Raw genomic sequence first — 13,539 nt, forward strand, 5'->3', positions numbered from 1 at the left:
ATTGTAGAGGAGATGCCAGTGCGCCAATCAGCATCCGTGATTGATCGAGCAGGGGAAGTTGTGGGACAAAGTATCTAACTTATACACATCTAAAGCGTTGGGCCCTGAGGAAATCTCCATGGTAATGCTGAAACAGCTGGTTGAGTCGGGCAGCATGGTCCCGCTACTGAATCCAGTCAAGAATGTCGCCTATTACAAAGACTCTTGAGTCCTTACTTCTCCGCAGCGTCAGAAATAGCTATCCAGTTGCCCATCATCAGCATGTGTTCCGTAAACAGCACAGCACGACAGCAGCGCTGCACGCCATCTCTAGACATCTTAGTCGAGTCAATCGACTCAACTAGAACAAGCCGTGCGATAGGTAGGTGGCGCTAGATTTGAAACTGTCAATCACCCCACACAGTTTGTGGATTTTGAGTAAACAACCGTCCGGCCAAGTTTGAAACGTTGGATAATCAGCTATATGTGTGGGCGCTAGTTGTTTGAGGAATTCCGAAATAAGAAGTCTAAGGGCCATTATTACATGTGTTCTTTTACTATAGTATGGATTTGAAATCGCAAAATAAACCAATTTTGAAGACTATGTTATAATTTACACACTAAAATTTAATGCTAAGAAGGTCCTTCTTTAAATATATGTTCTGTTCCTTTACGTGCCTGAGGTTACCATTTCTTACCATTTTTAACCTGCAAAGCGTCCCTTTACTTTAAAAAGCATACAAATTATATGAGAGCAGTTTACCACTTTTACCATTTTTTGCCACTGCACATTGGGCCCAATGACAGGTTTCTGAGGCAAAAAGTCTAGTTTTGAAGTCATATATTTGTATAAATTAGTAACGGGATTAGATTCTTAACACTTTGAGCCACTTAGAAACAAAATCATTTCAACCTGGCAACGCTTCGTGGTCACATACCGAGCTGTCAAAGATATTGCATGTTACTTTGTAAAATTTTATAAAAATTTATCCAACGAAGAACAAATTTGTTTCGCTCGGCAATTAAAAACCGCTGATTTAATAAACAGTTTTTTTAATGGATAAAACGTGTAAAGGTATATAAATCAATATTCTGATTAAGAAATAAAAGAAGTTAGATTTGGTAAGGAATATTTGAAGTAGACTTGTGGTGTATTTTTTGTGTAGTTCGTATTGTAGTTTAAATAGTTTTTGGAATAAAACTCGCGGTATTGCGACGTATTGTCGAAACTATATATATCTGATAGAAGGTAATAGTGAGTACTATATGTGTAAAAAAATTTCATGTCCGTATGGATCCGAATACTTATAGAAAATTACTTACAGATAGCGTGACACTTAAAAATGTGGATATTTTAATTTATTAGACTGGGTTGGGACTGGACGATGCTCAATATGACACAAGTCGCCAAATTTTATAGTAATCTTATCCGAGTTACACCAAGCATTGAAATCTTCAATATTCTAGATCTTTAAATTTAATAACTGGTACTACAAACACCTACTAAATTTCAAGATCTTAACCTGTAATTATAAAGTTTTCAAATAACGGACGCGATCGCGGTTTTCTACTTCCAAAACATAAATTAATGATAGAGGTCACAATTACTATTGTTTTGTATACCAATGCGTCTAATAATCTCTGAGATTTCGCGTTTGGCTAAAACTTGTTGTGGGGGAGGTCCCCCACCCCCTCCATTTTTCGGTATAAAAAGTACCTTACGATCTATTCTCAGACCTTATGAATCTACAAACAAAATTTTATCAAATTCGGTCCAGCCATTTCAGAAGATTTATATTTCGAACATCATGGTATACCTGAAAAGGTTTCTATATATATGTAGATATATATCTGAACCGATCAGAGCCAAATTTTCAGCACCTGATTCTAACCTGAACAGGATTTACCATATCAAATTTTAAGGCGATCGGATGCAAATTGTGACCTTTGTGGGGCTTAAAAATAAAATCGGATTAAATCGGATGAAACATATACATGAAAACTATATCTATATCTGAACCGATTCTTACCAAATTTTGCAGAAGTACTTTTATGCCCATTAAAAACATTGGAACGAAATTTGGTAGCTCTAGCTGCTTCCAGTGACTTGTTGCCTCAAAAACCTGTCATTGGGCCCAATGTGCACTGTTACCATTTTTAAAAGTAAAGGAACAGACCAATAATGATCACTTTTAACTTTAAGTTAACCAGAACCCTATAAATCTGTTCGAAAAATCCAAAAAATAACAAAAGAAGTCTTATAATAAGGGGGGTAAGACCTTTGGAGTGAAACAGATAGTTCCCAAGGCGGGGTGATATCTCTGAAACTATTTAGCCTCTATCTTTCTGAAATTCCATAGGACTGCAACAGGTTGCCTCGCAGATACGTAGTATATTATCCGCTCACTTAACTAAGCATCCCCAAAAGGTGAATAATGTAATACTGTTTCGACAGATTCTTGAAACAACAACAGTAGCCCCCAAACTGGCTACACACGAATCTATCTACCTTGAAAAAATTCCAACCACTGTTCCAGTTTCACCATCCACCCATCGTTTAGATTTGTAGACTTTAGAAAAAACTTTTTTTTACAAAGCAGCCGAATACATCTACTTTTCGTCAGCGATGAATTTGAATATTTGAAAAACAATCTTTGTGTAAACATAAAAATTGACGACGATGTTTTTCCCCCTTTGCAAAAAAAAGAGCTTAAGAGTCTTATTGTTTTGCCTCTTTTCTCCCTTTTTCGTTTTGATGGCAATCATATTTGAAGCATACTTTTAGTTATCACAAAAAAACAGTGTTAAAACAAAGCCTACTTTTTTGCGTAGGAATAAAAAAACCTAAACGTAAAACAAACTCCCAAACGATTCTTTGAATTGTCCCTCGTTTTTTTAATGCTCCGAATAATATTTAAATATTTTAACTTTTTTCTAATATTTTTATTTCATTCATTCTCTCATTCTTCATTGTTCTTTGTTTACTTTGCAGCTTTGAAAACTTCCCCTGCTATCCATGAACAATGCAAACAATTGGAGCGTGCCAAAACAAGTGACTTACTAAAGGCCAAAATTCAACAAAGACCCAATCGTGAAGATTTGGAACGTCGCCATATACTCGAGGAAGATGAGTGTCACATTGATCCCAGTTTGGCCGAAAAGCAGCGTATGCTTAAAAAGGCCCGTTTGGCAGATCAGTTAAATTCACAAATCCAACATCGTCCGGGTCCATTGGAATTGATTAAAAAGAATATTCTACACACCGAAAAGCCGATAGAGAAAATCGTCAAAGAGGGTTTGGTCACATTTAAGGCCACAAGTGAAGGTTTGCTAACTCGGCCACAACATCCCAACAGTTATGTCACCTACGATGATGATTCACAGTCATCGGAAAGTGATACACGACAAACGCCTCCACGTTTGGAGGGTACAGATGGTGTGGCGGCAGCTGTTTCTTCCACAACTAGTCAGGCGGCTACAAGTAGTGATGTATTGCAGGCCGCTGCAGCTTCAGCTGGTATTGTTACTGTTGCCTTGACTATACCCACAAGCGGTGGACAGGTTACTGTCACCTCGGCAGCACCTTCAATGGTGCAGCAGAACAAACTTGGCAATAACAGTAAACTGAGCTACATACCTCCACCGCCACCTCCACCCTTGCCCACGAACAACAATGCCGGTATCACCGTGAAACAGGAGACATCAAATTTATTCGAGGAATTGTGTCAATCAGTAACAGGCAACAACCAATCCAGTAATCACTATATTCCCATGGTCTCTTCTCCTGGATCGCTGGCATCTTCTACATCCACTCTTAGTCCTTTGTCCTCCATTGCTTCGCCACCATTGAGTTTGACTCCTCGGCCATTGGCACAATCTCCCGCCTTGCAAATTGCCAAATCCGATGCCCCCGGTAAGGATAAAAATCGTAAGAAATCCAAATCCAAACCGGTCTCAAAAGCCAGAACAATAAAATTCCATGAATATAAGGGGCCACCAAGTGCAGCCCATAAACTAACCTCAGAAGCCACAAGTAGTACTGAGGAAACCTCATATCAGTTGATGTTGGAACAACAAAATTGTTTGTTGAAATTCTTGGAAACATTGAATAAAAATCAGGCCATAATACCAACAACAAGCACTACGGCCAGTGGCAACACAGCCGCCTCGAGTAGCGGCAGCTCAACATTGGCTAACAATGTTGGTAAAGCAAACACCATGACGAGTAGCAGCTCGGCAACTGTGACATTAACATCATCAAATGGAACGGCTGCTCTTACAAATTGCAACAATGGCAGCAGTACACCCACTCCCATGCAAGTTGAAATGCCAATGCAAGCTTCCAACAACATGGCGGCCAATACAATTTCCATTGTTGCTGCACCCAGACCACCACCTCTACCCTCACCAGCACCCTCAGTTGGTTCTTCCATACCCCCAGCCAGTCCGGCGACAAGTAATGCAGAGTCTTCATCAACATCTTTAATAACGGATTTCACAAAATTGGAGAAAATGAAAGTCTGTGATTTGAAAATGCATTTGAAGAAGCGAAACCTACCAGTTTCAGGTCCCAAGCCTCAATTAATAGAACGTTTGAAACCATATTTGCCTCTGGAGCCTTTAGATAGCCAACAAACAACCACACCCATGATCACTAGTTCTGCAGATAATAGTGGGTGTGGTGGGCAAGCGACTAGTACCACTGGTGGTGGTGATGCCATGGATCAAACGGAACACAATTCACCAAGACCCACCATTTCGGCAACACCCGATAAACCCCATTTGGAACAGGAACAAATGGATGTTGTGCAACAGGTGGATTCTCCCAAACCTGTGGCTTTGCAAACCATTGTACAGCCCCAACCACAAACGGCCACCATTATTCTAACCAATGAAGAGCTGTTGAGGGAACAGCAGCGTAAAATCGATGAACTACAAAGGCAACTGCAAAGATCTCAGCAGGAGTTGTTGGAAATACGCCAAAAACAACAGCAACAACAATTACAACAGCAACAACAGCAGCAGCAACAGCTTGTCCATCAAAAACTTTTACAACCAACTTTCCAACCACAAACAGTCGCAGCCCAGGTGGTAAATACTTTGCCAACTCAACAGATAACTTTGATTACCACCACCACCAGTAAACCACCAACACAGACACACATAACAACCCCTCAAACTTTGGCCGTTATACAGCCACATTTGAAGGAAAGCGTTGTGCCGGCCAAGGTCACAGTGAAAGCCGCCCCGGCTACCGTGAAACCAGTTACTATGCCAACACAATTGGTGGTCAATAAAAAGTCATCGACAAGTACTTCGAACAATTCAAACAATTCCACGGTAACTGCTCCGGTTATGACTCAAAAAATGGTGGTAAAACAGCAGCTGGAGGCCAAGATTCAAAAACAAAAACAAGCAGCCGCAGCAGCAGCTGCTGCCCAAGCCCAGGCTCAGGCCCAGGCACAAGCCCAAGCTCAGGCCCAGGCACAAGCTCAAGTTTTGGCACAAGTTCAAGCTCAGGCCTTCGCTCAGGCCCAAGCCCAGGCACAATTACGCCTCCTAACACAAAAGACACAAACTGTACTCATTCCAACCGGATCTACGACCATAACCACAACGGCTGTGCCCACAAACAAATTGGACGATACCAATAAGTTATCGGCCAATATGAAAATGAAAAATCAACAGAATACCACAACACATCTTATTAAGGCGCCACCCACATCGGGAGCCGCCACAACAACAGCAACACTTGTTGCAGCCAATCAATTGCCATTGACCAAGACCCACAACAATTTGGGTTTGGTGTGGAACGAAGGTAATCAAACCATATTTTTGGTGGGTCTCAACGATCAGCACATGACTGCCCACACAATTGGTAACATTAGTTTGGCTAATGCTTCGCCGGCGACTAAGAAATTCATAAATGGCCATCAGCGTACGAATTCATTGCCCAGTATAGTGTTTCCGATTCAAACAGGTGTGGGCCACAGTGGAACAGGCATGCAAGCTTGTGTGGAAACAAAGCCAGTTATAACACAACAACAATTGCAGAAAATGCAAATTCGTCAGCAGCAGCAACAACAACAATCAACTTCTGCCCAGCAACCACAACAACTTCAACAGCAGATTATCCATTTGGATATAAAGCCACAAAATCTACAACCACCACCCCCACCACCTCCGCCACCGCCACAATATGAAGAAGCCACCAAACAATTGAAGGCCAAACAACAGCAACAGCAACAAAACTCACATAATCCACCATTAATGAAAATAAAAGAAGAACCCACCGCCGCCCAACAACCTACCACAAATCAAATTACCCTCAGTCCTCTGGTAACAAATCAAGGCGATCAGAAGCCCTTAAAGGCTCCCATTAAATCGGAAAAACTTGCCGATGTTTTGGACATATTATTCAAGCAAGGTGCTGGTGGAGGAACAGCAGCAGGTGGAGGGGGAGAAAACACACTTGTGGAGCCTATAACTCCAACAGCAAACATGCCGCTGACACCTGGAGGAACAAATGCCTTAATGCATGACTTGAATGATAGTCTCATGTTCTCTGCAGGAACTGTGGTGGACAATAAAGATAATATCAAGCAGGAAACTATTGGCATTGATAACGTCAAGGATGATAAACGGACACTACAGGAGGAGGCAATGCTGGTTGGGGGTAATGGCAATAAAGTTGAAGACAATTCAATGAAACCAATGGCAATGGATTGTGCAGATTCCCAACAAAACAGCAACAACAATAAAGGCGATAATAACAGCAGCAGCAACAACAACAACGCCACCACAAATGTAAATGAGACAAATTCTATTTTCGATTTTTATACCAAGTCCAACCAAGGAGTCGAAGATGCCAATAGTTCTGCAAACAATAACAACAACAACAATGGTAATAATTTCATTGAAAATATTGATATGACCTCACCCATACAACCAGATTGTCACATTGATGCTGAAAGTGTGGCCAAGACATTGGATATCTTCTTGGAGAGCCATCATCACTTACAGAACCATAATCCCCAAACAATTGCTGCAACCAATACAGCTACATGTGGCGGCCCCTCAGCCCATCAATCATCACCCACACATCATGATATGCTTAGCAAAACGTGCCTGGACGAACAACGTTCCAATGCAGCTTCCCTGCACACCAACAACGAGGAGGCCAAACTTAATCATTTCGATGAATTTGAATTGTTGGAACTAATGTCCCAGCAACTGGAAATGGATATTGGTGAGGATACAAACACCAACAGCTATCACGACTCGTCGCTCATCAAAAATGCCAACAGTGCAGCAAATATGCAACATTCACAACAGCAGCATCACCACCACCACCAGCAACAGCAGCAGCATTCGCAATCAATGTCCGGCGATTCTGACCATCAACAGCATTCCAATGAGAAATTAAATATTTTAAATGGCTTACGACGTGACATGAATACTCCCAGTCTGCAGACGTCCATTGATGAGATAATGCAAAATCACACTTCTTTAAATCTGGAGGGGAATCCGAATCACAACCACCACCCATCAGCAGCATCGTCTGCAACGGATAGGGAAGTACAAAATGTTCTCGATGACTTTGATGCTGATACATTTGTAAGACATTTGGCCGAACAACATCACCACTCTGTGGAGCAGGAGCAACATCATCACCAACACAATATGAACAATAATAACGCCATGAGTCATAACCATAGCTCAACGGATGCCACACCCATGGATTGTGATGACTTTGATAATCCATTGAGTGGTTTTAATTTCTCCGCCTTATCACCGGATTCTAATATTAATACACCACCTCATCCATTTGGTATGAATGGCAATGTAACACCGCCACCACCAGCAGCACATCAAGCAAGGTCTTTGCAAACATCAGCAGCAAATACAATAATGGGAAATTGTGGTTTACAAGCATCTTTAACATCTAATTCTACACAACAACTACACCAACATCAGCAACAACAGCTCCAGCTGCAGCAGTGTCATGAACAAATGTCCATTTGCAACAATTCCAATACAACGACCAGCCTGAGTAGCAATAGCAGCAATCACAGTAACAACAACAACAGCAGCAGCAATAGCATTTTGGGTAATAGTGGTTGCGGTGACATGATATCATCGCATAGTGACACAACAAATGCCAATGATACATTCGGCGGAAGCTCATCAACGGATATCTTTGATTTATTTAATATCGATGATTATAAAATGTCATGGGGTGAAGGTGATTTTGCGGTTTAATTAAGAAATAGAAATTAACCAGTCAGTTATAGTATACAAGAATAGATGTGGTATCATCTCCCGGTGGGTGGTAGGTACTAACGTAATTTGTATGCTAATATGTGGGTTTGGCGAAGACATTTACATTTCAATTTTTGCTTAAAAAGATGGGGTCCCAAAACAAAATTATAGTTTTATTGATTGATAGATATTTTGATGGATTTTTGTACTTTTCCTAAGCTAATTGGTTGTTATTTCGTTATGTGAAATCAATCAGGTATCAGCCTACGTTAGATGTACCACGAGATGAAAGTACCCTGAGTCCTAAATGTGAAAGTGAAAGATTTCCATAAACATTTTTGTTTAACAATGAGAACCTAAAGTACCAATTTTTCCCAATATAAAATAATAACTGTTGCCTGAAACTGTCAATGCAATTTGAAAGCGGAATGTCCTGTTATAAAAGTTAAAAATCTGCACCAATTAGCGCGTACTTATTTCAGTATGACCTTCTGATATTGGTTGTTATTTCGTTATGTGAAATCAATCAGGTAGCAGCTTCCGTTAGATGTATCACGAGATGAAAGTACCCCGGGCCCTAAATGTGAAAGCAAAGACTTCCATCAACTTTTTTTTTAACAATGTGAACCTAATCTACCAATTTTTCCCAATATTAGTTAGTCGCCTGAAACCGTCAATGCAATTTGAATCGGTTTGTCCTGTTATAAAGGATCAAAATCTGCACCAAGTAGCCCATACTTATTTCAGTAATGTCATCTGATATTGGACTTCTTTGTGCAAAATGTCTACCATTTATCTTTACCTCGTTTGGATATTAAATTATTATAAGCTAGTTGGGTGGTATTTAGCCCACAGTATGGGCTCGGTCACAAGATGTTGGTCCCCCCTAGCATTCAGTCAAACATAAAATCGTTCTGCAGCTCTCTTTAATGTGAAACATAACCAAAATATCATTTTCTTTCATTTTATCGTTCTGTGATTGTGTACGCCTAAAAGTATGCTATTTAATTTATTTGGTGAACACTTGATTTCGTTTCAACAGCAACAAAGCAAGCAAAAAAATCACAAATTCAGTCGAAAATTGAAGAATCTTTTCAAATTTGATATGATTTTGGAAAACCTTAAATAAAAAGAATGAAATTTGTGAATGGGATATTAAATATCAATTGTTGTTTCTTACAAACCAATAGTGGAATTCCGAAATGGTAATTATACCCTCAGCCTCCTCAGCCTTTAGGCCAAAGTAAAGAGGGTATTTACACTTTGATACGACCAAAAATGTGCCACATCGAAATAATAGTTTTAGACCCCAAGTATGTTTGTACGATATCCGTTTCAGACAATTTTGAGTAGATCTACCAATGTCCGTCCGTCTGTCCGTCTGGCTGGCTGGTGCGCACAATAACTCTCGAACGGATCAATCGATTCGGTTAAAATTTTGGGTATCGAAATATTTTGTCCAGATTTGATTTAAGTTCGAAGATGGGCCATATAGGTCCACTCCTTCAGGTACCTCCCCCACAAATGTGCAAAAAATGTCGCAAAACTTGTGCGCACGATAACTCTCTAAAGGAGTAACCGACTTGAACCAAACTTTGCATATCGTAATACTACCTTTAGGCATACATCAGGTTCGAATATGGATTATATCGGTCTACTCCTTCAGGTACCTCCCACACAAAATTTGAAATAAGTGCAGTTTAGTGACACCTCACGAATCGTTATGAAATTTTTTGTAACAGGATGTTCGTGCAGCCCCCGCTACGTCATTGTAATTTTTTTCGAGGGCAAGTCCATAGTTCCCGAGATAATGGCGCATAACCTCAAAAAAACGCTGCACTATGTCGCGAGTTCAAATATAAAAGGAGTTGGCGTTGTCAGATGAATTTTGGTATAAATACTTATAGTTCACTGACAATGTCGAGACTCAATCGGTGCACTCCTTCGGGTACTTCCCACACAAAATTTCGATAAAGTTCAGTTAAGGGTCTGTTCAAGAATCGCTTTGATTTTTGTTGTAGCAACTTGCATCCAATGCCCCCCATATAAAGGTATAATTTTCATCAGGGGCAAGTCCATACTTCCTGAGAAAATAGCCTGAAAGGTGCAAAAAAGGCCTATGACACCGTGTGTAGTGGTTGAAGCGCAAGATAACTCTCGAACGGATCTGCCGATTCGATCCACAATTTGGTCTTTGTAACATTTTGTGCAAACTTAGTTTAAGTTCGAAGATAAGTCATGTCGTTTCACTCCTTCAGGTACCTCCCCCACAAAAGTTCAAAAATGTTCGAAAAAATTGTGCACACGATAACTCTTGATGGGAGTGACCGATTTGGTCCATACTATACACATCCTAAAATATCTACCAGATATAGATCAGGTTCGAATATGGACTATATTTGTCAAACCCCTTCGGGTACCTCCCACACAAAATTTTGGATAAATTAACTTTAAGACCTGCTCTCGAATCACTTTGATTTTTGTTGATGCAACTTGCATTTGCTGCCTCAATTAAGATAGTAAAAGTTTTTTTAAGGGGCAAGTCCATACTTCTTGAGAAAAGAGCCCGAAAGTTGTAAAAAAACCCCTATGGTACCATATGTAGTGCCTGGAAGGTTCGAACCGAATATAGCTATACTATGTTTTTCGCAGGCTAGTGTGATACAAAACGCCCTATCTAACGATATCCCCGCAAAATTTTTGAGCTTTAATCCTATCCATACTTTTGTCGGTGCATAGGTCCAACATTTTGAAAACCCCCATAAATACATAAGTTTTTTTTTGGGAAAAAAGTATTTCTATCCACATAGGCTGAGGGTATATCTCTGTCGGCAAAGCCGACTGATACTTTTTTACTTGTTTTTATGACATTTTACTTGCAGAAGTTCAAATTTTGTCCGCCGAAATGTTATGTCGTTACTTAATCGGCTTAATGAATTCAGATTAAAAAAAAAAAAAAATGAAACAATAATTTGTAATGTGAATTTTGAAATATCCACTAGAAGTTTCCACAGTAAAAGTTTTATAAAATTTCCGTTAATGACAAGCTTTGTAAAGAACAAGATTAGATATGTTTTCATTTGGGATAGTATGCCATTGGCTTAACAGCTTATCTCCCTTACTCTCTGTATTTTTTTTAAATAATTTTCTCATTATATTTTATTTTTTAAATAGTATTTTTGTTAAGTATTTTTTGTTTAATTTTAATTAGTTTTTAATGTATTTTTTTCATTTTAATATTATTTATTTTATAATTTTATTATTTTTAAGTTTCATTATTCTTTTTATTTCACTAACTTATTCATTTCATACCCATAAATATTATTTGAATGTAGTTTTTGTGACGTATGTTTTGTTTTTACATATTTTTAATTTATTTTTAAACATTTTTAATTATGAATTCTTTGCGAAATTGAAAAAGAAAAAAAAAAACATGTGGAAAACAAATAATTCTACAGAAGTACTTTTGGAATATTTGCTAAAATAATACAGGATAGGGCATTCAAAGTTCGAGTGTACGATAAATGAACTTGAAGAGAGTTGAGAAACTTTGTAATAAGTATTTGTATACCCCTCATGGAGTTTAAAAATCGTAGCAATGTCATAATTTACCAATTATTTCTTAATTAGCCGGAGACAAAACATGTGTACCTTGTATGGCTAGGGTTTCATGCTTAATTAAACCATTAAGGGCGACATAAATATGAATCAAATGGGTCTTATTATGTCTCGGCATAACCATCAAAAGTAACCAGAATCAAAAGACAGTTCAATTTACACATAACATATTTTTGATGCATTTAAGAAATGTAATTTGTTTAACTAAAAGCATATGTGTGTATCAACTGTACATAATCTATAAATATGTTCAGTTTGTTTTTTGTAAAAACCAGTAAAAAAACAAAACAAAAAAAGAATCCCTGTGACTTGGTCGTTCGAAACCATACATATATGGACTTAAATATGAAATTAATATTTCTCAATAATATAATACAAAATTCAAATCAGATACACATCCACACCAATATAATACATAATATTGCTTATATAAAAATATGTATATTTCGAATTAAGAGCATTCCAAACAAATAAACCCCCCATGAAAGTAAAACGAACGAACTTTATACGAAACATAACTTAAATATACACACAAATCCGCAAAAATCTACTGGGACATATGCATTCTGTCAAGAAAGCCAGAACACTGAAGCAACAGCCAGCCAGCTTCACTGTTGAATGTATACTTGGAATATTGTTTGAATATTTCTTAGATGGATGACTACTATTATCATTCAATATAACTATACGAACGAACATACATACGTCTAACGATGTGATGTGTGTGTGTTTGTATTTATATAATGTATAGCTCAGTCTCAGTCTTATAAACCCTTGCAGAAATTATAAGGAATGTTAGATAAAATATATGTATAAAAAACTGGAAAACACTAAAAGAAATTCATTGCTTTATCCATTGTCATATTAAAATGTTCATATATACATATGTAGTTAGAATATATATATATTTCAAACAACAACACAAAAAGAAGACATACATACATACACACTATATAAAAATGAAAACAAAATAATACTTTGTAAAGCAACAAGTCTACATAAATCATAAAGGGTAACAGAAAAAGAATTTACATAAACTAAACATTCATTTGTTCTAAAGATTTTTTAGGTGTTATTTAAATAAATATATGCAAAAAATAAGACGAAAAAAATGACAAACAATACAATTTAATGTATTTGTAATGAACATTATTTGCTATTAACAACCCTTATGTAATTTTGACCTTTTTTAGTGTGAAATCTCCATCACACAATTGACCGACCACTTTTTTTAAAACGAAAAGTTTATGTCCTTTATAACACAATTCAATTGTACAATTTATCATACATATAAAATTACACTACTTGCTTTTGTTATTAATAAGAAGTTATGACAAAATGTTTATATAAGAATTGTGGTATATAATTAGCATGTGACCACATGATAACTTTCATCTTTTAAATGCTCAAAATGTTAATATCTGTCTGTCTATCTGGATGCCGCGCACGATAACTCTCGAAAGCAATATGTTTGAATGGTTTCAACTTTGCACCTCTTGCAAACCTAGCTCGGAATTAAGGTAGCCAATTGCACAGCACATACATACGTCGAAAAGATATCATATTTTTCAAAATTCGAGATGTAGGTGCCAGTGTGAATTAGGATTTACCTCATGTAGGATAAGTGGGGTCATATAGGTGCCATTCTTCTAGTATCTGCCCTCTTAATTGAAGTGACTA

At 37.9% G+C, this 13,539-nt stretch overlaps 1 protein-coding gene across 5 annotated transcripts in view; it reads left to right on the plus strand.

Moving 5' to 3' along the window:
• The window catches only part of Mrtf (Myocardin-related transcription factor), a 347,118-nt gene extending 337,717 nt beyond the window's left edge, over positions 1 to 9,401 (plus strand). For all 5 annotated transcript variants that reach the window (XM_073984937.1, XM_073984936.1, XM_073984935.1 and 2 more), the window contains one exon: positions 2,972 to 9,401. In XM_073984937.1, coding sequence (XP_073841038.1) covers positions 2,972 to 8,241 — 5,270 coding nt within the window. In that variant the 3' untranslated portion in view covers positions 8,242 to 9,401. The remainder of the gene's footprint in view (positions 1 to 2,971) is intronic.
• The last annotated feature ends 4,138 nt before the right edge of the window (positions 9,402 to 13,539 follow it).

This window comes from Musca autumnalis, unplaced genomic scaffold, assembly GCF_047663935.1.
Source record: "Musca autumnalis isolate F117 unplaced genomic scaffold, ASM4766393v1 scaffold_4, whole genome shotgun sequence".
NCBI classification, from domain to species: Eukaryota; Metazoa; Arthropoda; class Insecta; order Diptera; family Muscidae; genus Musca; species Musca autumnalis.